The sequence below is a fragment of the Chiloscyllium plagiosum genome, chromosome 6 (genome assembly GCF_004010195.1).
Source record: "Chiloscyllium plagiosum isolate BGI_BamShark_2017 chromosome 6, ASM401019v2, whole genome shotgun sequence".
Taxonomy (NCBI): domain Eukaryota; kingdom Metazoa; phylum Chordata; class Chondrichthyes; order Orectolobiformes; family Hemiscylliidae; genus Chiloscyllium; species Chiloscyllium plagiosum.
Genome location: NC_057715.1, coordinates 84,397,626 through 84,425,224, shown reverse-complemented (window position 1 = coordinate 84,425,224; position 27,599 = coordinate 84,397,626). Strand labels below are relative to the sequence as shown.

Genomic DNA, 27,599 nt, shown 5'->3' with positions numbered 1-27,599 from the left:
GTTCCCATTGCTCTTGAAAGAGCGATTGTACTGCAGCGCATCTTCATGTACAAAGTTAGGAATCGCATCCAGATTTTCCTGACGAGGGATAAATCAGTTGGTTAACCCCCCCGCAGTGGTAAATAGAATGCCATAAAGTTTAGTAAGTTGCACAATTAAGCTGAAATTGCGACGTGAGCCCCACATTAGAATGTGGGGAGACTCAAGAGTTTTTAATATAAAATAACACCAGAATTTTTTTTATTGAGCCTATTATAACATCTGAACTGTATACACTCCTTTGTCATACTTTGTCAATATTGTTTATGTCGAGTCCTTGATATTCTTGTTTTCCAAGCATTAATGATTTCTCTCTTTCTGAAATATCATTGTTAATTGTAAGACCATCTGTATAAAATCAGACTCTCCTACTAATTTTTGGTTCTCAAAGATAAGGTTTCTTGGTATCCTTTTTTTTAAAATATAAGTCATGTGAATGTGTTAAAATGTTAAGTATAATGGGAAACTAAAACAATCTCCTTTTGTCTGTTGTGCAACGCCGTTGTACTAGTTTCAAGTGGAATGATTTGTTGTACAACGTACTGTACAGCAATTGCTGGGACTAGTCTTATGTTGCAGAATGTTTTGTTTAAAAATCTTTGAACTAACAGAGCACTTAGAAACAACAATTGTCTTGAGAGGAAGTAATATATTTTGGGAGTCAGCTTATTTGAAGTAGAAAAATGTTTACTTTTTCTGAAATATTGTATAAATGATTGCATTTCGGCTGCAGAATGAAGAAAGCAAATAGGTTTAATGAACAGAAATGCTGTGCAAGATGTACAGTTGAGAAATTTAAATCTGCTGTCACTTAGACCATTTACCTAATGCCCGTTTCTATGAAGACGATCTGTTCATTTGAACTTAATGTGATATTTGGCAGCATTTAATAACTTTCCTGTCTCACTATACAGGAACTTCAAGTGTCGCAAGAGCGTGGAGTGCTACATTTGATGAGCTTATCAAGAAACGCATTGAGGTGTTTTGCCGTCACTATATGGCAATGAATGCTCCTGGTATACTGGCAGAGTATCCAGATATCTTTGCTGTATTTATAATTTTACTACTAACAGGCATGTACACTTTTATTTTACAAATCTGTTATTACATTGTTTTAATTGTACTGACTGAGCTACCATCAACACATCTCTAATGATGGTTTAATTAGGGGTCTGATTTTTTTTTGCTGTTTTATTACATTAGAGTTTAATTGACACTTTCTGTGGCTGGTTGGGGTTAGGTGAGGGTCATAAGGAAGATAACAATCTACATTGTTAGTTGTAACTTTTGCTTGGACTTCCTCCATGTTTTTTTGACAATTTGTAATTTTCCTTTGTTTTGGTCTTGATGCCAATTGTTTGAGTACCTGTTCTGACAAAGTTAACATGCAAGCTACAAAATTAACAGGCAAATGTAAAGCCGATTTATTTTTTTTTAATATAGTCTGTTCTTATTTTCAGTGTTTGAGATTGAGGCCAGAGCTCATATCAATGGGCAGTTGATTGAGCCAAACCTCTGACATCAATGATTCCACACTGTGGCCCCCTCAGAAAAGTCTGTCATTATAATATCAGCAGATGGACCAGGATTGTATCTTTTTAGGGCTGTCCATTGCTGATGTTTGTGAAGAAGGGCTTATGCCCGAAACATCGATTCTCCTGTTCCCTGGATGCTGCCTGACCACCTGTGCTTTTTCAGCAACACATTTTCAGCTCTGATCTCCAGCATCTGCAGACCTCACTTTCTCCTTTGTGGAATATGTGTATACCTCAACTGGGTGTCTGTGCCGTCACAGGCATCTAGGATTCTCACCAACCCCAACTTGCTAAGAGATTCTCAGAGTGCCTTGTTTACAAGGTGGCGATGAAGAGAATACCCAGTTCCACTAGACCTCAGAGAAAACAAGTTTCTGCACATTGCAGACGGTGATATTGACAAACACTACCTGGATATCTGTAGTCTGGGCTGTTCTACTCTGAGACCAACATCGGGATCCTGTTGTGCCTTCCTGGCCCATGTCATTTCACTGGGTCCACCAAATGTACAGCCTCAAATTAGGCCTCATTATGTATGTGGAAGCTACTGTCTGTTATTATAGATTACATTAGATTCCCTACAGTGTGGGAACAGGCCCTTAAGCCCAACCAGTCCACACTGACCCTCTGAAGAGTAACCTACTCAGACCCATTTCCCTCTGACTAATATGGGCGATTTAACATGGCCAATTTACCTGACTTGCACATCTTTGGACTGTGAGAGGAAACCGGAGCACCTGGAGGAAACCTACGCAGACACGGGGAGAATATGTAAGATCCACACAGACAGTCACCCGAGACTGGAATCGAACCTGGGATCCTGGTGCTGTGAGGCAACAGTGCTAACCATGTGCCTTTCTTAATCCAAATCCAAAATTAACTAAGAATTATGGCGCCTTTAAAATAACTGAGTATTATTACGTGTTACTTCGAGATTGGTGGCAGTTATGAAAAGTGAGCTGGAATTCTCCTCCACATAGGAGCAATCTAGGTTGGCAAGAGTCACCTCTGATCACTTATCAGATCCTTTATTACTGGAGACAGACAACCAAACCAGTTCCCAGCCCAAGTATCTTTAAATGTGTATATGTAATAGATAATAAAACATGTACAGGCCATTGCTGGGCTGGAGAGCAGGTGGGTGGATCTGTAACATTGGGTGCCATCCCGTTCCCACTACAGTTTTACTCCTGCGAGGGAGGCAGCTGCCTGTGGACTGATTGAGACCTTTAAATGGGCACTTAATGCCCACCTACAGGTCTCGTCTCACTGCCGTGTTCATTTAACATGTAGCGTGAAAGAGCTGTGTCCAACCTGAAGTACAGTAGGTTTGATCCTCAAGTGAAAGGGGATCATGTACCTCACTACTGGCACAGTGCCTACCCCACCGTCCCCTATCCTGTTGCCTCCATCTGTGTGTCCACCCTGCCTGCAATGTGTCCCCCACCCTCAGTGGCAGCCCCTGCAAACCTCCGATGTCCTGATGGTTTGGGTTATCCTGGTTTCCCTTTGTCCAGGGCTCCTGTAGTACAGTGCGATGGACCCTATTCCATCCCATTGTCCCGCAGCTCTGAGACAGGACGTTTCCTTGAGGGACAAAAGCCGCCTCCCCCTTTTTACCATTAAAAGCTTGACACCTAAGAAATGCTTCCTCCAGTACACACATCAGACTTGGTTGTGTATCACATTCCTCACATACGTTTGATCTTGGGGAGCTATAGGGTCCAGATTAGAAATTGGATTAAGAGTTGAAGATCAGTCATTGTCATGGTGGCTGATTGGTCAGGCTCAATGGCTCACAGTTCCTGTTCCAAACATTTCCATTAATGGCCAAACAAGCCCCAGCTTTCAGTAACTGAAAAAGTCACAATTATTGTGTGTACACACTGCATTCAGAATTCTTAATTTTATAATTTTTGATAAAACCAGAAACACTTTTAAACATTGTTACTATGGTGACAGTTCCTATAGACGTTTGCATGTTGTACAGGAGTTGGAGCTACAGCCTATTGCCATGCTGGTTTGTATGTGCTTTCTCACCAGAGCAAGGGGAGAGTGGAAGTGAGGATTGAAAGGGGTGGAAGGAATGGTTAGGGAATTATTTTGAACAGGGCAGTAAGGAAATTGATCCATAGGTGAGCAGCCAGCTGGACAACCAGAAGACAATGAAGCTTGTTCAGACTGCATTGAAAGGTGGAATATTATATTTCATTTGTTAGAGTGGGGTTAGAATATTAGGCTGGATTTGCCAAGGAGTGGCAATCACTCAGAGTTTCCATCTCTGCTGTTGTTTTTCCACAAAAAAAGCTGGGATTTTGACCTGAGATTCCAGTTGATCTCTATTAGAAACATGGTGTAGAGCTACCATTCTGAGAGGTCCCTCACAGTTGGGGAAGATGAACAGCGCTGCCTTTTTCGTGGCAGTTGGTTGCTGCATTCTGTTACGACACAGAGGTGAACCCCTCTGTTAATTAAACCCAACACCCAGAAAAGCTCACCTTATCTCGTAATCTGACAAAATATGATTGACAGAGAACTCCCAAATTCCATTATTTAAAGAAAATAATATCAATTTATCTTTTAACTCTAAAACTGAACATTAAACAATAACTGTTCACAACTCTAAGCCTCCCTTTCCCTTAAGTGCTTATTACTTGCTTCCAACTCTGCAAAGTATGCTGTTCCAATAAAACATTTATTAAAATTACATCAATTTCGTTTCAAAACCATGCAACCGCTGTCATCTTCAGTATCTGTCTTCTTCCAGCTGAAGATCTCCCTGGGTTGTCGTTTATCTTTTTACTGCAAATATGTTTCATATTAAAAGATAACTTTTTGATTTCCTAATTTCTTGGATCTCTCTTGATGGCAGTTGCTCTCTGCAATTTTTGAAATCTCCACATTTTTGCATTCCCAACATCGAATAGTCTCATTGGTTTGATGTTGGCTAAACAACAAATTCAAACTCGATTGGGTTTTAATATCCTGGGGCACAATTTAAACTGGTTAAATTTGAATTGTTGTCAAAATAGCAACCAACTCAGGTATCCATTTCACAACCAAATGTTACATATTTTCAATTTTCCAGTACAATCTGAAACTGCCATCTAGTCATACACACAGGTGCTTGTAAGCTCTCGGTTCAGAATAGCATTCCGTCTGTCTTAAAGGTACAGTACACACCTTCAACTTCATCACAATTCTGACTTTTAGAATTCCAGACTCTGACAGCCATGTTGACAGGTAAATTTGATGGTTGGCTGCCAGACCATGTTTTCTCTAATTAGGTTACGTACAGTACAAAAAGATGCTGATATTCACTCAATAAAATCAAGAATAAACTTGTCTGTAATTTTAATCTCTCATAACTAGAATAATAAGACTAGCATTTAATTAAAATTTATGTAGCCATTTCTTGTTCCCCATTTCCACTATGCCCCCCTCTTCTGTATTTTGCTGCCTTGTCCCACAGGTGAAAATTTTTGTTATTTGTAGCTGCATAACTGGTTTGTTTTTGTTCTGTATTCCTGAAGATCAGTGCAACTGAGGGAAAATTGGTGTAGTGTGAACTGGCTGCATGTTTTAGTGTGCCTATCTAAAGTTTTCCTATATTGATATAGTTACATTTACACTTAAACACATTGTTGAAGGGGGATTGTTGGCATGTCGTGCAGCTATATGATTGAGGTAACTTTCGGGCAGACAGTGTCTGTTAATGTAGCAATAGTTATTTATATTCGGCATGATCTTCTCTGCAGCATTGGTGTCCCATCACTGCCTTTTCAGCAGTGCACTTGATCTTTCTGATTAATGATTGCTCCATTCTGCTAAACATAGTATCTTGGCAGCTGTTTCTCAGTTCGCTTTCTGCTTGCATCATCCTACGTTGTGTTTTTTGCTGCTACTACTTAAGAGCGATGGCATTGAGTCTGTTTTCAAATTGTAGGCTAATGGTTCAGACCAAACCAAGCAGGACGAGGAGAAAAGGTTCTGGGCCTTGGTGTTTTACTTACTTTCAGGCTCCTTATCCCCGGACGCTCCCAGCCTTTCATCAGCTTCAGTTGAGGGCTTTAGCGATGCCATGTAGTACAACATGGAGGACATCAGCCCATTGAAACTCTGCCAGTGCATTCAAAGAGAAATTTGATCAGTCGATCCACTGGACATGCTTTCTTTCTCTCTCTCTCACTGTTTGCCTTTCTCTGTCTTGCACTCTCTCTCGCTCTCACTGTCGATTGTGCTCTCTGCCCCCCTTTCACTCCCTGAATTTGTTCTTTCCTTTTGTTATCTGCCCCAAATGTTTATACAGTTTGCATTTGAATTTGCATTTGAATCTGTGTTGGTCACAGAGTAGGGAGGAGTCTGAGTCAATAGATGGAAGCTGGAAGAGCACAGCAGGTCAGACAGCATCTGAGGAGCAGGAATGTTAATGTTTCAGGCCAAAACCCTTTGTCAGGATCTGCAATCCTTACTGTCTCCGAGCGAGGGCTGTGTTCCGAAGCCCAACCATTCTTTGTGTAAAGAGTTTTTTCTTCTTGTTGCCCTTGGTGCTTATGCTAATCAGTTTAATTGTAATTACATCTGGGTCATCTATTTATTCTTCAGCCATTGAACAGGATTCTATTTATTCTGTCTAACTTTTCATCATGTTATACATCACCATCAAATCCTCTTGGCTGTAAAGACAACAACCTCCGTTTCCTTGTAATGCTAATCTACAGAACCTCCTTTGGTTTGTCTAGAAAGCTTTCTCACGCTTCTGATAGCCACAGTTGGAAACCATTAGTCATGGTAAGGTCTGATCATATTAAACAGGCTCAGCAAAACTTTCTCACTTTGTGCCTCTACTAGGTAACGTTCTGACACTAGGCAAGCACAGAAGAACCTTTACAGATTAATTTCAGTCATGAGTATGGAATTCTTTGTAATAAAATAACCAGAGATTTGAAAAAAATTTTAAGGTTTGTTTCTGATGACCATCTTTTTATTTATTCAGGTTTATTGTCTTTCGGTGTGAAGGAGTCAGCATTGGTGAACAAAGTCTTCACATGCATCAATGTGCTTGTGCTGTGTTTTGTCATGGTCTCTGGCTTTGTGAAAGGGACACTCAAGAACTGGCAGCTCTCCGAAGATGCCCTGATTAACGGGACAAATGGTTCTGACTTGGAAAAGTGAGTCCAGAGATACAGACTTTGACAATGACCTGTTGGGAATGGTGATATCTTTCCTGTCTTTCTCATCAGTAGGAGTGACAGGCAGCATAGAACTTTCCAAGAACCATACAGCACAGGAGCTGACCTTCGGTCGAGTGACTGAGGGGAGGAGTTAAAAAAGAGGGCGTTTAAAAACTGCAAAGGCTGAGCAGGAATATGACAGAACTTTGCGCAGATAAAAATGTAGATAATCAAAATTAGAAAGGCTATAGAAAATTTAGTGGCGAAAAAGATCTGTAATCAATTAGAATACAGAACTATAAGTGACAATATTATGAAGGAAATTAGAGAGAAACTATATTAGTAATGTTTTTGTTAATTAAACAGAACAGATAGTAAAGCTGGATTACGTGAAATAATACTATTAATAATGTTCAGACCTTTTTTTTTGGTCAACTTAGTTAAATGAAAATGTTGATTACATTTGGGATACAATATCCTGAAAATTAAGAGCTGCAGGGTGGCGATAGCAGGGAAACAGTTGATGGATCAAAAAAATGAAGACAGTTGTTGAATTCTGATAACCGACTTGCTGAAGGAACAATCCTCACTTGGAAAAGTTTTATTCATGCAGTGAAACATGACAGGTATACGCCTCCTGATTCTACTCTGCTCCTATGTCAGTAAGTGTCACCATAGATCTGTCCATGTATATATCAATCAATATCCTTCACTTAAATGTAGCTTAAGGATGATCTCTATGGAATTCAGTAAGGCGTACAAGGTTTCTCATGGGAGACTGGTTAACAAGGTTAGATCACATGGAATACAGAGAGAACTGGCTTGAAGATAGAGGGCAGGGAAGGTGGTGGAGGGTTGATTTTTCAGACTGGAGGCCCATGAGTAGTGGTCTATCACAAGGATTGCTGCTGTGTCTACTGCTTTTTTTTTTGGTCATTTTATACAAATGATTTGGATGTGAACATAGGAAGTATAGTTAGTAAGTTTGCAGATGACACCAAAATTTGAGGTGTCGTGGGCAGCGAAGAAGGTTACCTCCAATTATAGTCACACCTTGATTAGATGGGTCAATGGGCTGAAGAGTGGTAGAGGGAGTTTAAGTTAAATAAATATGAGGAAGGATTTAAAAGGGACCCAAGGGGCAACTTTTTGATGCAGAGGGTGGTGCATGTGTGGAATGAGCTGCCAGAGGAAGTGATGGATGTTGGTACAATTACAACATTTAAAAGGCATCTGCATGGGTATATGAATTAGAGTTTAGAGCGATTTGGGCTAAGTGCTTGCAAATGGGATAGATTAATTTAGGATAGCTGGTCAGCATAGACGAGTTAGATGGAAAGGTCTGTTTCTCTGTTGTACAGCTCTGTGACTCAACAGGGTTGGGCGATTCTCCTTGAGAGTGTGCGCGATCTTGTTGCAAGGGGCAGTTGGGATATTAGAATTAGAATCTCTGCAGTGTGGAAACAGGCTGTTTGACCCAACAAGTCCACACTGACTCTCCGAAGAGTGACCCACCCAGACCCATTTCCCTACCTTGTATTTGCCCCTGACTAATGCACCTAACCTACACATCCCTGAAAGTATGGGCAATTTGGCATGGGCAATTCACCTAACGTGCACATCTTTGGATTGTGGGAGGAAACCGGAGCACCTGGAGAAAACCCACGGAGACACTGGAAGAATGTGCAAACTCCACACAGACAGTCGCCCAATGCTGGAATCGAACCAAAGTTCCTGGTTCTGTGAGGCAGCATAGTAACCACTGAGCCACCATGCTGTCCATATATGTTGGGCTCAATTTATGCAATGCTGTGTTGCTCAACTTGGCATGAGAAGAATCGGGTGGCCATTTAACCAAGATTCCTGGTTACTTATTCACAATGTCTTTTTTTTTCCCTGCAGTCACACACAAGTATCTAACTGGAATTATGGCTCTGGGGGATTCATGCCCTATGGTTTCACAGGAGTGCTTTCAGGCGCAGCCACTTGCTTCTATGCCTTTGTAGGATTTGACTGTATTGCCACCACAGGTGAGGAAAATGTTTTGGCCATGGGATTCCCCACGTTGAAAGTCAGCTTAATCATTGCATGTTGTTTTAACCAGTTGCAATGTCATAATCATGGGAACAGAAACTATTTGCCTGTATTCCCTATAGCTGATTTGATAGAGAAACATCTAACTTTTGGTAATGACTGACAACAATGTTGAGAACCATGCACCATGCTGGGTGTTGCCTGGTGAAGCAGCAAGTTACAGCTGGGGGAATGTCTTTTTATTTGGCCTAGCAGCACTGGCTTGATTTAAATAGAAGCTCTGTAATCTATTGAATATCTGACAGAGCAACAGAGCTAATGCATGAAGTCTCCAACAATGTGTTTCCAAGCCAGCATAGCCCAAAAAGAAGCCATATGGGAGGACATTGGCCAGTCGTTATTTTGTAATGGCGTGCTAAACCCAAAATGCTTTCCGACTGCAAAATGCCAGTGCCATTTACAATAGTAGGAAATCTTTTTTTAAAAAAAAAAATCCGATGAAATAATTGAAAATTCCATACACCTCATCCAAAAATTATATTCATGATTTTTAAGAGGACAAGAGAAACTCTATAGAATCTTTGCTGGTTCAGTCGCAATTTGATTGCACATGTTTGTTTAGCTTATTTAAATCAATGGTGTCTTGACTTTGATAATAGGCTATTTGCACATATCAGACTGACTTGTTTTGTATGTTGTCTTATTAATACTGATAACTACAGTCCATTCTTCAGACTGGCAAACTGCTGTCAAATTTGGGCAGTCCAAGTTGAACAAAGTTCAAGCTTCTGAAGGACAGTGGCAGCTGCCGAATGAAACAGCGAACTATTTACAGGAAATTTAGAACCTGCAGGGAGAACCTCAGAAAAGCAGCAGCATGAGAGAAATTCAGAATTATGATTACTCTAGGAATGTGCAATTAGGAATCTCCTCATTTGAAAATCTGTCCTATATTGCATCTACTTAGTGGACCAGTGGTCCATCTGGATGTATTCTGTACTCTAATTGCATTTTTTTTAGCTTACCAACAGGAATGATGCTCATTCTACAACATGGAAGTCTTCTCATTTCAAGCAGTTCCCTGAACTCCAAGGTCAGATGCAGTGAGATGCTCACTGTATTCTGTCCAGCAGCCCTGTATATTAACAATGTGGCAACTTTCCCATATCCCACATAAAATGTCCACCAGTGAGAATATAGGAAAAGGGACCGTTTTGTCTTGTACGTCTGTGCTCCTTTGTAACTATATGAGGACTGTCAAAATTGATTTCATGTATGATCCACATGGGGAAAGTTTTCATTTTCTCAATCTGATCTGATTTTAAACTTAGTCACAGAAATGCTGGATATTTCACACACAGCATAGAGCTTCAGGGCCATTGGAATGGGGAAAATATTGGCTCATTTGTCTAAAACTCCATGAAGTGTATAATGTTACATCAGGTCTGAGGATGTACATGAATAAAAACGCATCCCAGAGGATTCTGGAGAAACTCAGCAAGTCTGCAGCATTTCTGTGAGACAGAAATATTGATTGTTTCGGGTCTGATATGGCTCTATTGACACATGCAGCTGAGTTTCTGCAGAATTATCTGTGTGTGTTTTTAAGGATGGTTTGACCTTGGGGTGACAACTGTTTCTGATTTACAAGTTTGATTTGATTAGATTAGATTGCTTACAGTGTGGAAACAGGCCCTTCGGCCCAACAAGTCCACACCGACCCGCCGAAGCGCAACCCACCCATACCCCTACATTTACCCCTTTTAGCCTAACACTACGGGCAATTTAGCATGGCCAATTCACCTAACCCGCACATCTTTGTGACTGTGGGAGGAAACCAGAGCACCCGGAGGAAACCCACGCAGACACGGGGAGAATGTGCAAACTCTACACAGTCAGTCGCCTGAGTCGGGAATTGAACCCGGGTCTCTGGCGCTGTGAAGGCAGCAGTGCTAACCACTGCACCACCGTGCCGCCCACCTGATCAGGATTAAAAGAAATTTAAATTGTTGAAGCACCAGACTAGGATGCAACTCTCAAATTCGGAATTGAATGTGGTTGGGGCAAGCGACGGGTGAACAATGACATAAAATTTAATGCGGGCTGTTTGATCAGGTATTAGCTGATGTTATAGAATTAAGGGCTTCCAAGGTTGAAGGTTTGGAAAAATGACATGAGGGATCTGAGGACGAATCTCTATAGGCAGTGAGTGCTAATGATTAGTTCGAATTTGCTGCTGATGAGAGAATTGGAAGCAGTAATGAGGCAGGCAATTGAATCAGCCCTTGAGGGAAATAATCTTGGAGGCCCCCAGGGATAGACCGATGGAAATTGGATTGATTGGGTTGCTTGACAGAGAGCTAGCATGAACTCACTTGGCTGAATGGCTTCTCCTTTGCCATAATGACTGAGTCAACGAGTTGTGCAAATAACAATCTGCTTGATAGAAATTTTGATTGACAAAGCATGTCCTTTTGTCCTATGTTCTATGTCAAGTATTCCTCAACACTTTCACGAAAGTTGGTATTCTACAGAATGTTTTCAAATATTGTTAAATAATATCACATTTGTGTTTTAATGTCAAATAATGCCTGCTGGCAAGTCTACATGGACGTCAGGTCAGCGTAGGATCAGGTTTAACTACGATATTCTGCTACAATTGACTAACTGTCAAGACTTGCAATCATGGACCACTCATGAAGAATGACCACTTGGTAAACCGCAAGAGACAGCTGAATGTATCCCAGGGTAAGTCAGCAGTGTCAGGAAGCAAGTGGAAACCAGGTAGTGCCACAAAAACTATACAGTTAAGTCAGGTTGCTTGAACTTTTGAATGTGGGTGCTGAGCTGTTTTTAATGAGGACCATGTGTAATGTGACATCATGTTATGAATTCTTATGCCTGTATGTTTTTCAGGAGAGGAAGTGAAAAATCCTCAGCGAGCCATTCCAATTGGAATTGTTGCTTCCCTTTTGATCTGTTTCGTTGCCTATTTTGGAGTGTCCGCTGCCCTTACGTTGATGATGCCATATTATTTATTGGACAAGAATAGCCCATTACCAGTTGCCTTTAACTATGTCGGATGGGATGGGGCGAGATACGCCGTGGCTGTTGGATCTCTCTGTGCTCTGTCCACTAGGTATTGCACGGTTCTTCTTCGGAACCAAGCATTAGTATTTTTCTTCAAATGCATGTGCCATTTTTAATGGAAGAATAATTATACGTTGTACACATGAGCAAGAAGAAGAAATCTCTTACTTTGGCTATCTCTCTCCTGTCCTCCTTTATAAATTCTAGAGATTATAGATTCCAGCCAGCTGGTTAAGTTTTATGTTCGATTAACATTGAAGCAGTTAAATTTTGAAATCATTTGAATTGTTTGTAATGCCACAGGGCCATTACATTAACAGATGCATTTCATGAACATACACAAATGAGTTTTTATTTTCTCTGTTTCATGATTTAGAAAGTGCACTATGATTGTTTGTTTGGTTGATGAATGTTCAGTCATGCTTAATGCTGGATTTGGAGGATGCAGAGCTGAAATCAGCACAAAACAAAGCTAAGCTCTTTCATGGGATTGAGGCGTCCTCTCCTTGTACCTCACCTCCACATTCCAGCATGAAACGTTTAAGAATAGTCACTTGAGGTAAAGTTTACCTGTGTTTCCAAAGTTCCTGGTGTGTAGCTGCAGTACACTTGGAGTACGCATCAGGAATCATCGTGCTCTCTCTTGTTCGTTCTGTCTGTCTGTCTGTCTCTCTCTTTACACTGGAACTGTAATTGCCCTATAATGGCACAGTCCCACGCACATGATGGCTGGAGAGTAACATCCGTGTTAACTTGAATGGGATTGCTGGCTATTACAGCTATAATATCACCCTGAGACGTATCTCAATTATCCAGGCCAACTCCAGCAGTTACATTTTTGTTGGCCACTTGCTCTGAAGATCTTTCTGTGAGGAGGCCATTTGTTGCTGGAGAGCGAGACACTCTCTTAGGGATACGTCTGAGATCTAATAAAATATCTTTGAAGATGCTGCTGCTACATTACACATAATAACAGCATCACATCAATTTTGCGCATTGCTTTAAAAATGTTTTGCTCATCTGTCTTTGGTTGTGGACCATAGTGGAGTGTGAATTTGTCCCCTTATCCTTAACCGTGCAGTGGAAACTGACATAGAATGGGGTGCTGGGATTTGATGGAACCGCCTCATAGCTGTGTTCCAGCCGAATGTCTCAGATAATCAAATAATAATTAAATTGGCCTGACCTTGTGTCAAGTGCATGCATAATATTGCTACAGAATTCATCAGATTTGTGTAACAAGAATTTACTTAAAGCATTTGGTGTAGCAAGTAGAGACATAATAACTCAATCAATGAGCAATCTTCCCAAAACCTGCCCTCTTGGTTGATTGTGGATGTAAAGTATAATACTGTCTATAAGATGAGCTACAAAGGGCTGTGTACACATCGTTCTCATTCTCCAGTGTTTAGACAAGTATCCTGACTGTCATTATAAATATAATTGTCCTGGGCAAAGCAGCAGTCAGAGGGGTTGGGTTGAAAACAGGATGCTAAGAAATGTGGTAACAATTTAATAACTGCTATTGCTCCATTCTTGCCCAGCTGACCAAATATTCATATCGAAATAGGTGCCCGTTCACTGACCCAGATGGTGACGACGTTTTTGGGAGGAGCCATGAGACCTCAATGCTAAAAGTGAATTGATCTGTTTAATATTGGACTTGCACTATGTTCTTTATTAGAGATTGCCCTTTTCCTCACAAAAGATCAATTTTGTCACAGCACCGTTTTAAAGCAAAACCATGAATAATGTCCTCCTGCTTCTCTGCTTTTGCCTTCTTGCATCTTGTGATAATTCTGGATGTAAGTTTGTTCGCTGAGCTGGAAAGTTTGTTTCCAGATGTTTTGTCACCATGCTAGGCACCGTCATCAGTGAGCCTCTGGTGAAGTATTGTTGTTTTGTCCCACATTCTATTAGAGCCTTGGTTTCTTAGGGTGTGTGATACCATTTCCGGTTCTTTCTCTTAGAGGATGATTGATTGGGTCTTCACCCCATCTCATTTTTTATTTGAATCAGCTGAACTTGCACTGTAATGTATTATGGTGCACAGTAGGATTGATGGCTTGAACTCCACTCCACTTGTATACCTCCACCCACTACAGCTGTGCTATTGTGTGCACCATTTATCTTCAAATAGTTTTTGAACTGTATAGGGAATACTCAACAAAAAGTACTTGCAATTGTTCGGTAAATTGCAGTCTGAGCAATGAAATTGAGCCATTCAGATTTCTAGTAGTTTAATTGTTTGGATCAGCTGTTACTGATTTTTTTTTTACATCTGTAGAATTAGACTCAGAAGGATCAAGGAACAAACATACATCTTACTGTCGCAGATCTTTTTTCGTGGAGTCATAGAGATGAACATAGAAACAGACCCTTCAATCCAACTCGTCCATGCCAACCAGATATCCAAAACTAATCAAGTCCCATTTGTCAGCACCTGCCCCATATCCCTGTAAACCCTTCCTATTCATATACCCATCCAGATGCCTTTTAAATGTTGTAATTGTCCCAGACTTGACCACTTCCTCTGGCAGCTCACTCCATACATGCACCAACCTCTTAGGTCCCTTTTAGATCTTTCTCCCCTCACCCTAAACTTATGCCGTCTACTTGTAGTCTCCATACAGAATGTAAGTGTGGCTCTGATATTTTTGACAAGGACTGAATTCCTTCACTATTTGCCCAATTCAGTATGCGTATGCTCGAGTTCCAAACAAGGGCAGGACTTTTACAGTTGATGGTGTTATTGAACAGAGAGACCTAGGGATTCAGATACATAGTTCTTTCAAACGTTGCCTCCCATACAGGGAGGTCAAGAAGGTACTTGGCTCGGTCATCTTCATTGTCCAGAGCATTGAGTATAGGAGTTGGGACGTCCTGCTGAGGCTATACAGGATGTTGGTGAGGTCACTTTAGGAATACGGTATATGGTTATGGTTACTCTGATATAGAAAGTATGTTATTAAATTGGAGAGGGTTCAGAAACAATTTACAAGGATGTTGCCAGGTATGGAAAGTTTGAGTTATAAGGAGAGGCTGGAGGTTGAGGGGTGACCTTAGAGGGATATAAATTAATTAGATTAGATTACTTAGTGTGGAAACAGGCCCTTCGGCCCAACAAGTCTACACTGACCTGCAGAAACGCAACCCACCCAGACCCATTCCCCTACATTTACCCCTTCACCTAACACCTACGGGCAATTTAGCATGGCCAATTCACCTAACCTGCACGTTTTCTTTTGGACTGTGGGAGAAAACCAGAGCACCTGGAGGAAACCCACGCAGACACGAGGAGAATGTGCAAACTCCACACAGACAGTCACCTGAGGTGGGAATTGAACCTGGGTCTCTGGCACTGTGAGGCAGCAGTGCTAGCCACTGTGAAGTGGGGCATAGATAAAGCAATGGTCTTTTTCCTAAGGTTGGGGAGTTCATATTTTTAAGATGAGGGGCAGTTTTTCACAGAGGGTATGTGAAATGAACTGCCAGTGGAAGTTGTGGATAGTTATAGTATTTAAAAGAGGTTTGGGCACTTACACGAACAGGGAATGTTTAGAGGGATATGGGCCAAATGTAGGCAAGTGGGACTAGTTTAGTCTGGGAATCGTGGTTGGCATGGACAAGTTGGAGCGAATGTTTCCAAGCTGTGTGACTATAAGGCTCTGTGCTTGAAGCACTGCTCATTGACATCACTGTGACTAAGTATTAAGTGACAGCTCTCTGAAACACAGCACAGAAACCCATGTTTTTGAGACATATGAGAAAATTTTGAAGAAAGTGTATAAAAGTCATATGATGGGCACAGACAGAAACTTGCATAAGCTTTGAACTGAAAATCAAACAAATTAAAAGTTCTTCCAGCACAAATGTCATATTTGGAAAAATTGGAGATATGAGCTAATCGGCAAAATATAGTGGGATATTGAGCCCGTGGGCACCTGAGATGTCCCACTGGTTTGACGGCCTCCATTGCCTATATCAAATTGGGAAACCATCCTCAAATTCTATGCATTGAATTGGAGATTGCCAAAAAATGATTTGGATTTCAGATTATTGTGTTTGATTTGTAAATGCTTGCTGATTAAGATAAAGGAACCTCCAACATTTCCAGCCATTGTTTTGTCTAATTGCACAGTTATGCAGCAGCCCAGAAGTTCCCTGCACAGGTCTTTTTATTGCCACAGTTGCACACAGGAAATGTTAAAAATGCAGTGCAAGTGAGCAAAAGAATGTTGCATCCAGTCTCTGAACATCATATTCTATTTCAAGGAAGGATTGTGCTTGTTTAAATGTAACAGTTTTATAATTTGCAAACAATTTTCCATCTCTGTTACTTTCTGAAGAGGCAAAGGCCAAGTCTTTCTCTGATTTTTGACTAGTGATGATACTTCTCAGCATGTTTGACAATATTGAAGTGATTTTAAAAAAGTATTCACATTATTAAAGGCAGTAAGTAATTTTAATAAGACTTTAGCTGTTTTGTGGCTTTGTTGTTTCAATTAACTGTTTGTGGCTTTGACTGCCCAATACTAATGTGGGATGGACTTTTTTCTGTTAGTCTTCTGGGTTCCATTTTTCCAATGCCACGAGTAATTTATGCTATGGCAGAGGACGGACTGCTGTTTAGAGTGTTGGCCAGAATCAACGAAAAGACTAAAACACCACTTATTGCTACAGTTGTCTCAGGGGTTGTAGCAGGTAAGGAGCAGTCACCTACAAAAAGAAATAGCAGGGGCAGTAAACGTATTCTACCAAATGTGTTGCCATCTGGCCTCTGACTTAAATCAAGATTTTCAAACTTGCTTCTCTAGCTTTTAAGTTTCTATTTGCAAAATGCTTTTCTTTATTTCCTTCAGTGCTCCTTTGAGTGCTACAAATGCAGCTTCTCAGTACTGGCACATGCTCAAGCTCTTGCTTTTCAACTTTTTTCCTTTTTGTTTTAATATAAAGTGGTAAGTTTTGATTTTAAGATATGTAGCCCGGTTATTTGTCTGTCTCTTTTTTTTTGCCATTAGCTCGAGCCATTGTTCGAATAGAGTGAGGAGCATTGTATTCTGACCTCCACCGATACAGCCTTGGAGCCAATTGGTAGAGTTGTTGCAGCCATCGTTGCCTTTTAAATTTCCCTGTACCCACTCTGCAGAAATTAGATTAGATTAGATTAGATTAGATTACTTACAGTGTGGAAACAGGCCCTTCGGCCCAACAAGTCCACACCGCCCCGCCGAAGCGCAACCCACCCATACCCCTACATTTACCTCTTGCCTAACACTACGGGCAATTTAGCATGGCCAATTCACCTGACCTGCACATCTTTGTGATTGTGGGAGGAAACCGGAGCACCCGGAGGAAACCCACGCAGACACGGGGAGAACGTGCAAACTCCACACAGTCAGTCGCCTGAGGCGGGAATACCAGATGCTGTTTGACATCTTTCCGTGGCAGAACTGCAATGTTGCAGAACTGTCTTAACTATGTGTGTGAGCTCCCGTTTTCACCACGTGCCCAGCTCTGTGCCAGTCCCAAGGACACTTTCTAACATGGAGTCCTTTTTGAATGAGCGAGGGTATAAATTCAAAAGTAGTTTAATGTTGCTGAGAAGAAGCAATCCGATGTGGTTCAATGATGTTTAAGGCCGGTTACCCACATTTTGGTATCAATATGTTTACTTTCCCTGTCTAATCACAACCACATGAATCATGTAATTGATTTCTCCCTTGCAGCCTTTTGGGTTCAATGTTTCCATTGCCAAGAATCGTGTTTGCTATGGCACGGGATGGTCTACTATTCAGATTTCTGTCTGGAGTGAGTGAGAGAAAAGTTCCAATAGTTTCCACTATTACAGCTGGGTCTCTTTCTGGTAAGCTGTCCCATTATAAGCTGTAAGGCCTGGGCTGAAGTGTGCTTCTCAACCGACTGAGCCTCTAACCTTGCACTCTGGTTGCATATCTAACGTTTTTGTGAGCATCAGCTTAACAAACTTTAGAAATACAACTTCTCAAGAGTAGTATACTTCACACATGTATATTTTCCGAGTTCCACCTCCCACAGGAATTTCTTGCCATGAAGTAGCCTCCTTTCGAAAGAGGCAGAGCCAGTTGTACTGTGGACGATTACACAAGTATGGTTAACACCCCTCTAGTTACTAATTGGAACTCTGAATTTCTAAGTTGGTCACTCTACTACCAGTAGCTGGTGGTAAAATTGTCCTGATCAGCTAAAGTCTGCACTGAAACTATAACAGGCTCAAGGCTGGGTTTAGTTGCCAGTAATTTATTTTGGAGGCCAGTGCATCATGTCCGTCTTAAAGCAGGTTTACTTATAAAAATGCAGCAATCTTTCAGAAAACAACAAATGTTCTATCTGTATTATATGTATTAATGCAAGTCGCCTGCCAAAACATGGTGGCATTTTTCAAAATGCTGCTGCTAATGAATCAGTTCAAGTTTTGTTGTATTTAATGTTGAAGCAGGCAGCTTTTAGATCTCTTAGGGACACGTTGGATATAGGGAGCAAGTGGAAAAGTGGTGCTGACGTCCCAGATCATCTGCAGTCGTATCAAATGGAGAAGGGGCTCAATGGTCTTCTCTTGTTTCTTTTATTCTGACCAGTTAAAGAGTGCTTGTGAATGCACTACAGTTTTTTAAAAATATTTTTGTTTCAAAATCAGGATTTACTTGTCATTTTGGAAAATTGGGCTGCACTCATCGGACTACTTGAACCAAATTTGCACTGCTCCAGGTGGATGCTAAATAGTTGAGGGCATTGATCACTGAAGAGCAGGGAACTCTCATGGTAGCCTAGTCAATATTCCTCCTTTAATCAACATCATAAACAAGAGTTATTTCTCACGTCACTGCTTACAGGATGTTGCTAATGCAGAATGGCTGCTTTGGTTGTCTAAAATAATTGTGTGATGCTTTAATGTGTCCAATGAAGTACATGTGAGTATGTATTTCTTGTTGCAAACTTGTTTGATACTGTTAAATTCCTCCGGATGTAATTGCTGTGGCATCATTGATGAAGCAGCTTAGGATAGATGGGCCTAAAACACTGCCTCAGAAACTCTAGTTGTGTCCTAGGCCCAACCACCTTTGGTTACTTCATCAGTGACCTTCATTCTATCATCAGGGCAGAACTGGGAATGCTCGCTTGTGATGACATGGCGTTCAACACCGTTTGTAACTCCTCAGGTACTGAAGCAGTCCATGTCCAAATGCAAGACCTGCACGACGTCCAATTCTCAGTGAGATGCAAGTAATGTGCAAGTGTCAGGCAGTGACCATTTCCAATAAGAGAGGCTGTAATTGTTAGTTCCCACCCCCAACATTCACCATTACAATCTGCATCCTTGGGGTTTTCCATTGTGGCTACATGAGCAGGTCAAAGGTTCTGAATTCTGTGGTGAGTAACTCACCCCTCATCTTCCCAAATCTTGTCCATCATGTACAAGACAGTCAGGCAGGTAATGGAATATTCCCCACTTGCCTGGATATGTGCAGCTCCAACCACATACGAAGCTTGACACCATCCAGAACACAGTCTGCTTTATTGGTACCCAATCCACCATCTTCAACAACCACTCCCACCTCCATCTTCAACAACCACTCCCACCTCCACTGAGGCTCAGTAGCATTAGTGTGTACTTTCTTCAGGATGCATTACAGAAATTGATTTAAGATTCCTTAGACAGTACCTTCTGAAACCATGACCACTACCGTCCAAGTGGCCAAGAGCAGCAGATATATGGGAATGTCACCACCTGCAAGTTCCCCTCCAAACCATCCACCATTCTGATTTGGAAATATATTACTGTTCCTTAAGGGTCGTTGAGTCAAAATCCTGAGTTTACCTCCCTATTAGCTTGTGGGTCTCCCTACACTGTAAGGACTGCAGCAGTTCAAGAAGGCAGTTCACCACTGCTTACTCCACAGCAGTTAGTGATTGACTATCAAAACTGACCTATCCTATGCGTGAACTAAATTAAGAAGAAGCAATTATAAACAAAAATTGAACAAATGCTGAATTGTAGAAGAATTCTTGCTGCAGAAAGGCTTGAAATTGATTTGTTTTCTGTTGTTAAAGCAAATTTATTTCTTATACCTCTAAAAAAAATTTTCCCTATGAATTTAATTTTCACAATACAAACATTTGAGTCTATAGTCTATCTCGATTCCTTACTTCCTAACAAGGTCTAAGTCAAAAGCTGGATGTGGCGATATGTCTAAGCTTGAGTCAGCTGCTAGTTATCCTACTGGTATTGTTCTAGTTGTATTCCAGTTGAAATGAGCTGGCAGCTGGTTAACTCACCAGTGGGAAAGCTAAGTTGTACTGAAATGTTACACTGATTTTATTGTTAGTACTGATGTGTTTTAGAACATTTTTGTTGTTCTGTAGAAATTCAAAGTTCCTTTGCTCTGTTACTGCAGCAATCATGGCGTTCTTGTTTGACCTCAAGGACCTTGTGGATCTGATGTCAATTGGAACCCTTCTTGCCTACTCTCTGGTGGCTGCTTGTGTTTTGGTGCTCAGGTAATTGTGTTTCTTCAGGAGCCAATGATTTTGTCAACACTCCCATTCGTTTTTTTGTTTCCTGTATCAACCCTTTAATCTTCTCCCAGCTCCACTGTCCTTGAAGCTGTGATTCAGGTTGACTTGTGAAGCTGTGGATGATTAAACCCTCAGGTATATCATCATGTTTTTATAGGATGGGACCAGGCAGTGAGCTTTTGCATGATATTCAGTTATCGGGGCTAACTGGAGATGATAATGTTGCAGACTTGATTCTAACCTTCCCTGGTGTTCTAGATTGCACACTCTGTAGTGGCCTTGCCATATGCCTTTTTAAACCCCCCTTTTATGTAGGAGTATAGATATTATAATGCCCTATCTATTCTGTCTGGCACATCCCAGGAACCCAACTTCACCCTTTCCTGATTTTAATAGCTCAGTGCTATTGGACAGTGTGTTTCCTCATAAGTTGTTGAAGAAACCAGTTGTAAAGTTTTTCACTTCACACTCTGCCATTCCATTTTAAAGTAAAGCAAGACTGTGTTGTATTTAGTTACTGCATTATCAAGATTTCTGGAATGATTAAAATGGCTCATTCTTTTTTGCAGATATCAACCTGACCAGTTTTCTAGTGCAACATATCAAATGGCAAACACAACTGATGATGCTGATATGAATGAATCAGTCAGTACTAGTGACTCTCAAGTAGGCGTTTTACCGGGAAGTGAAAAATTTTCATTGAACGCCTTGTTATTCCCTGAAAGTAGTCTCCCTACCAAACAATCGGGATTTATTGTTAATACATGTGTGTGTTTAATTGGTAAGTTACCATGTTTTAAATTGTTTCTGATTGATTTAGATTCAAAGCTACTTTTAACCAAAGTTACCTTTGTTTTATAAAAAAAAACCAAAGAACTGGGATGTTGGATTTGAAATAGAAATGCTGGTGTAACTTAGCAAATTTAGCAGCATCTATGGAGAGAAAGCAGAGTTAATGTTTTGAGTGTAGTGACCTTTCTTCAGAACTGGATTCTATTTCACTAATTTTATTGCCTTGATTCAATAGCAGCAATGTTGCTTTTGAAATATAAAGTGTGACTGAGGCACAGTTGTGGATAGGCAGGATTGCTTCAAGTGTCTAGATTAGAGTGGTGCTGGCAAAGCACAGCAGGTCAGGCAGCATCCGAGGAGCAGGAAAATCGACGTTTTGGGCAAAAGCCCTTCATCAGGAATGCTTTAAGCAGACTGGCTTTATTTTCCCTTTATCCAAAGAATTCTATCTGAGTGAGTTGGAGGAAATCTGTTGTTGCTCTGTTTAGTTTACAAAAGTTTGGTCAGCCCTGCAGATAATCTCGACAGTATGGACTGTTCACTTGTAACACTCAAAGTGTTGGCAGTCATCAATGCCACTGGATACTATTTACCAAATTTGTTTGTCTGCAATTCATCAATGCTTCCAGTAAATGGCGTATGCATAGTTTCTGAAAGTAAACTCTCCAGGAGCGTAGAGAGCATAACATTTTTCGAGGTTTTGGTTCTCCGTAAAATACAAATAACTAACGATGCTAGATGGCATCCATATGGCCCATTCCTGATCCTAGATATTATGTTGGATAATTAAGATGCATTGGAAACTTGTTCCACTTTCTACGTAACCTCTAAAATATCTCAAACAGTCATTGTTCAATAAGAAATTAGGGCTGAAATAACAGCTGCTTGCTCTAATGTGACAAGATGGCACGAGTTTGTTAAAGACAAATTGTGTTTAACTCACTTGATGATTGAGTTTTTATGATGAGGTAACTGACAGGGTTGATGTGTACCTGAATTTGCAAAAGTTGACGACGTGTGATAAACTTGTCAACGAAGTTTGATTCCGTAGAGTAAACGGAGCAGTGATAGCATGGATACATGTTTACTGAGTAACAGGAAACCAAGCTTTTTTTCAGGCTAGAGATGTCCCTTTCCCCAGGGATCACTATTACCACAACTGCTTTCCTTGACCTGTGGGTTTGGATGTTCAAGGCTTAATTTTAGAACTTGCAGGTGATATAAAACTTGAAAGAATTGTGAACAGTGACTAGGACAGTGATAGATTCTCAAGAGAGCATAGACAGGTTGATGGAAATGGGCAGACACAACAGAAATGTACTGTAGAGAAAGATAAATGGTTACATTTTGGTCAGAAAAACAAGAAGGGGGGAGAAGCAGAGGGACTGGAATATATGTGCACAGATCATTAAATGTAGTGGTCCTTAATTTTATAAGTAGAGGCATAAAGTACAGTAGCAAAGTGGTTCTGAGGAACGTTGGTACCTTGATGTTAAATGGATCAATTAAGGTGATTTAAGTTTTGCGTATATAAACTGTTAAAGGCTAGTTTACAGCTATGAATTGAAAAGTTGCTAAACTTCACCAAATGAGATATGAAACATTAAAACGAGGAAGTTAAGGTCATCCATGAAAATATTTTCCACATCTGATTTGGAATAGTGCTTGGGTTTCTGACTTGATTTCCCCCCCAAAAACATTTAGGCAGAATTATTGGCTTTGTTGGAAGAACTGGAGTGAGAAATAACCAAGATGATATGGTGGAAATAAAAGTAATCAAAGAGCAGATGAAATTAGGCTTACAATTATTCAAAATGATAAGACCAAGCAATAATTTGATCAAAGTGTTTGAAATAAGAAAAAAGTTTAAATTTGATTGCTCCCAACTCTTCCTCTTGCTCCTGTTAGGGAAAGGGAACATAATCTTAAAATTAGAATTACATCTGATTGCAAGGAATTGTTCACATTGTGTTGAAGTATGTGAAATATACTTCTCTAAATAGTAGTAAATGCAAAATCAATCAGTCTATTTGCAAGAGGTGATAGTAAGATATTAAGGCTTAATGAATATAGCATTAGGATTAAAATGGATAATTGATGCTGTGACTAATGTAAAAGCAAAGTAAAATATTGAAATAGTCTCCTGCCTTCGTGTCTGTGAAAGAAAATCAAGGGCCAGCACCAAAGGTTTAAGCAAGCCCCACGTGAGCAATTTTGCTGATGTGTTTGTGTAATACACTATGCTTTTTGTTGCAGGTATTCTTATCCTATTTTTTTGTCTACTGGCTGTCTATGCAAAAGATCCTTTGCTGGAAGGGAAAGCCTGGTGTATAGGCTTAGTTGTTGTTTTGATTCTTCTGTGTGCGACTTCAACTGGTATCATCTGGAGGCAGCCAGAAAGCAAAACAAAACTGTCGTTTAAGGTAATCGCTTCTTTTAATGTTTGCTTAATTATTTTGATTTAAGTTAGGCCTTTTTTTCTGATTTAGGCAGAGTCAACATTGGAGGGTTATACAGAGAGCCTGGATAAGGTGGGACTTTGTTTCACTAGAGCGTAGGAGGTTGAGGGGTGACCACCTCAAGGTTTTTAAAATTGAGGGGTACAAAGAAGGTGAATGGAAGATGTTGTTTCCCATGGGTGAGGGAAATATTGTTGAGGTGAGAGGAGAAAGATTTAAAAAGGACGTCGGAGGCAAATATTTCACACAATGGTTTATGTGTGGAATGAACTTCCAGAGGAAGTGGTGGATGTATGCATAGTTAGTGTTTAAAAGATATTTGGATAAGTGCGTGAATAAGAGAGGGATTAGGTCAAATGCAGGCAGATGGGACTAGTTTAGTTTGGGATTATGGTCAGCGTGGACTGGTTGGACCAAAGGGTTTGTTTCTGTAGTGTATGACTCTGTGACACTATAAAATGGATTAATACAAGCGAAATTGTTTTCAATAAACGTCCTTGGGAGTTTTCTTTTGAGGAGATGAGCAGCACGGTAGTTGAGGGCCAACCAATGGATGTATCCAATTTGGATTTTCAGGTGGCTTTTGAGATTACTGAAGAAATTTAGAGCACATTGCATAAAGGACAATGTAAAGGCGTGGATTGAAAATGGCTAACAGAAAGAAAGCAAGTATGTTCAAGACAGGAAAAAATAGATTTATGGTTTTTTAGGTCGTCAAGGGATATGGGAATGACACGATAAAATGTTGGGTTGGATGATCAGCCCCAATCTAGTATGGTTGCGCTTGGGTTTTCTGTGTTTCTATAAGCTACTGTCCTGATTTTTCAGGTACCTCTTCTGCCCTGTTTACCGATTGTCAGCATTCTCGTGAATATGTACCTCATGATGCAACTGGATCGAGGCACTTGGATCCGCTTTTCTATCTGGATGGCGATAGGTGAGAAAGAAACTATTTGCATTTACAAATTGCCTTTCAGATCGCTAAATCCACCTGAAACCTCTTCACAGGCCATTCAGTTTGTGTGAAGTGTGGTTACTGATACTTTGTAACTAAATTAAGTGCACAAACATCTCATAAACTAGAGTGAGATCAAGAATTAGTTGATTTTGTTTTGGGGCACTTACTCAAGAGTGAATTTTATCTAGGGCACCCCATCTTCAATTTTCTCTTTGTATAATTGTATCATTTGTGTCCCCGAACCTCCATATGAGCATATAAGTTGGGAGGAGGCCATTCAGTCCATTGAACCTTCTCTGCTATTCGGTAATATCATGACTGATCTGATTGTAATCTCCAAAGCCCCATTCTTGTCTACCCCTGATAACCACACCACACTCCTCCACCAGCCGACCAAAAAACCATCTGCCTCTGCCTTAAAAATACAGTGGAAACTTGATTATCTGAACGTGATGGGCGGGCAGTATTTCGTTCGGATAGTTGATTATTCGGAAAATCGATTAAATGCCTTTCCTCTGGGGCTCGGAGTTTTTAAAGTCTACTCCACGTTCAGGAGACTACAGCATACAGCGTGCAAGGCCCTGCCCCCAACCGGGCCCGCCCCCAACTGGGTCCAAATGCACCCCGCCCCCAATGCGGTCCAACCCTGCCTTGAATATTTTGGGGTATTTGTCTGCTGCTTGTGTTGAGAGGATTTTGTTTTATTCTTTCACGGGATGAGGGTATTGCAGGCATGGCAAGCATTTATTGCCCATCCCTAATTGCCCAGAGAGCAGTTGAGTCACCCACAGTGCTGTGGGTCTGGAGTCACATGTAGGCCTGACCAGGTAAGGTTAGCAGTGTCCTTATTGAACCATATCAGTTTTTCCTGACAATCGGCAATGGTTTTATGGTCATCATTAGACTCAATTCTGTGTATTTTTTATTGAATTCAAATTCCACCATCTGCCATGGTTGGATTCGAACCCCAGTCCCTAGAACATTATTTGGGTCTCTAGGCTAACAGTCCAGTGATAAAACCACTAGGCAATCACCCCCCCCCCCCCCCCCCCCCCCCCGCATGATCAGACATTGCTATCCTCTCCATGTACTGCCACCTGAGCTCTTTTAACAAATTTTTTTTTCATTCTTTTTTGTTGTATTTCTTCCAGGAGATGTCAGAAAATCATTATTATTTTGTACTTTTTTGAGACATTAATCTGTTCCTTGCTTCAGAAAACCTTTGCCAAGTCTTACATTTAAACAGAGGCTTCAAAAGTGCCACAGAGTCGTCTTATTACTACCCAGTAGTCAGTTCTGTGTGTTCCTAATGCTTATTCCTGGTGCTATTTGCACAATCTGCCCATTCTTAGCTTTTTAAATATTGTAGTCCGATTTTCTAAGTATTGTGGTTCTTGGCCTGTTGACCGGTCAACAGTGGAGATGATTGGCAGGAAGAAATTTCCGTTGTAGGCCGTAACGCTATATTCTAGATAATTCTATGACCAGAGTACTTCAAACCTCTATTTTGAAAGTGTAATTGCACTGAAGATTATGATGTCTTTCATCACAATAACACATCATAAAATATGGTTCTATTTCCACTGTAGTCATAGAATTACGTAGATTGTACAGTACAGACACAGGTTCGTCTCCACACTAACCTCTTTCCACTCTGTTTTGTCCTATCCTGTCAATGTGTACCTGTTCATATGAACGTAAGAAATAGAAGCTGGTCAGGCCATGAGGTCCATCGAGTCTATTCTGCCATTCATTACAGTCATACCTGTTCTTGTGCTACAGCTGCACTTTCTCCCCTTCAACCCCTTGAGAGCCTTAAATGTATCATGTGATGGAGCATCTGCCAACCTTCTTGCTTGAGAATTCCAAACACCCTCAATCCTTTGAGTGAAGAAATTGATCCTCATCTTAGTCGTAAATGATTGTCCCTTTTTCCAAAACTCTAACCCTTTGTTCTAGATTACCTGGACAAGGAAAAAAAACTTGTGTGTCCTATCAAACCCCTTCGTAAGCTTGTATGTTTCAATGAGATTGCCTGTCACACTTGTAAATGTCAAATGATATTGGCCTAATTTACTCAGACTCTCATCATAGAATAATCCTGTCCACTGCAAGGACCTATCCAGTAAGTCTTTGTTCCACTGCCTCCAATGCAAGTACATTCTTCCTTAAATGTAGAGATTAAAATTACACTCTGTACCCCAGGTGTAGACATACCAAAGCCCTGGATGTTTGTAAGAAAATTTCTTTATTTTTATACTTTAACCCTTTGCAATTAAGGCAAGCGTGCAATTTGTTTCAATAATTGGTTTATGTACTTACATGCTAACATTATATTCCTTGTAGGAGTAAACTGAAATCTCTCAAGTATCAACATTTACAAGTTTCATATCTTTTTTTAAAAAATGTTTTTCTAAAGTGAGCAACTTAATCTGTTCCCAGGCTATCTGCCACCATGTTGCCCACTTATCTTAATCTGTTGACAATTCTTTGCAGCCTCTGTGTCGTTCTCATTGCTTATATTTCCACCCACTTTTATATCATTAGCAAACCTGCGTATAATCATTCCTGTTGATCTCAGTTGTTACCATTTGTAAATAACCGATGGCCCTTGGACACTTGCCTAACTTTCCTTTCAGAGTGCAATTATTCACTGCAAATGTCCTGGCAAATCCTACATTTAGTAGAATTAAAACTCAAACAGCTGTAGAATGCATAAATTATTTCAAGGAATGCAGTCCATTGTAACTACCGCAGTAACTGCATTCTGAATTCAACTTTTAATAACTAGCTACAAAATTGCAAATTGCCAAAGTTGGAAAAAATATGCAACAGAATATTGCCAGATAAAATTGGATCCAGTTGGCACAGAGCACAAAATTTGAATTTAGCAATTCCAAGAAAAATTCCTAATCCATTGGATGTCCTTACAGGCACTGAAGATTTCCAGTTATATCTCCTT

The 27,599-nt window shown here is 40.5% G+C and overlaps 1 protein-coding gene across 4 annotated transcripts in view; it reads left to right on the top strand.

The window, feature by feature from the left end:
* Positions 1-27,599, top strand: part of LOC122550778 (high affinity cationic amino acid transporter 1-like) — a 73,205-nt gene that overhangs the window by 38,550 nt on the left and 7,056 nt on the right. For 3 of the 4 annotated variants that reach the window (XM_043692030.1, XM_043692027.1, XM_043692028.1), the window contains 9 exons: positions 954-1,112; positions 6,571-6,745; positions 8,651-8,778; positions 11,699-11,921; positions 16,437-16,576; positions 20,308-20,410; positions 20,998-21,209; positions 23,477-23,643; positions 24,508-24,616. In XM_043692030.1, the coding sequence (XP_043547965.1) occupies positions 954-1,112; positions 6,571-6,745; positions 8,651-8,778; positions 11,699-11,921; positions 16,437-16,576; positions 20,308-20,410; positions 20,998-21,209; positions 23,477-23,643; positions 24,508-24,616 (1,416 nt within the window). Of the gene's footprint in view, positions 1-953; positions 1,113-6,570; positions 6,746-8,650; positions 8,779-11,698; positions 11,922-16,436; positions 16,577-17,601; positions 17,739-20,307; positions 20,411-20,997; positions 21,210-23,476; positions 23,644-24,507; positions 24,617-27,599 lie in introns of all 4 variants that reach the window. The other variant, XM_043692031.1, reaches the window with a different exon arrangement.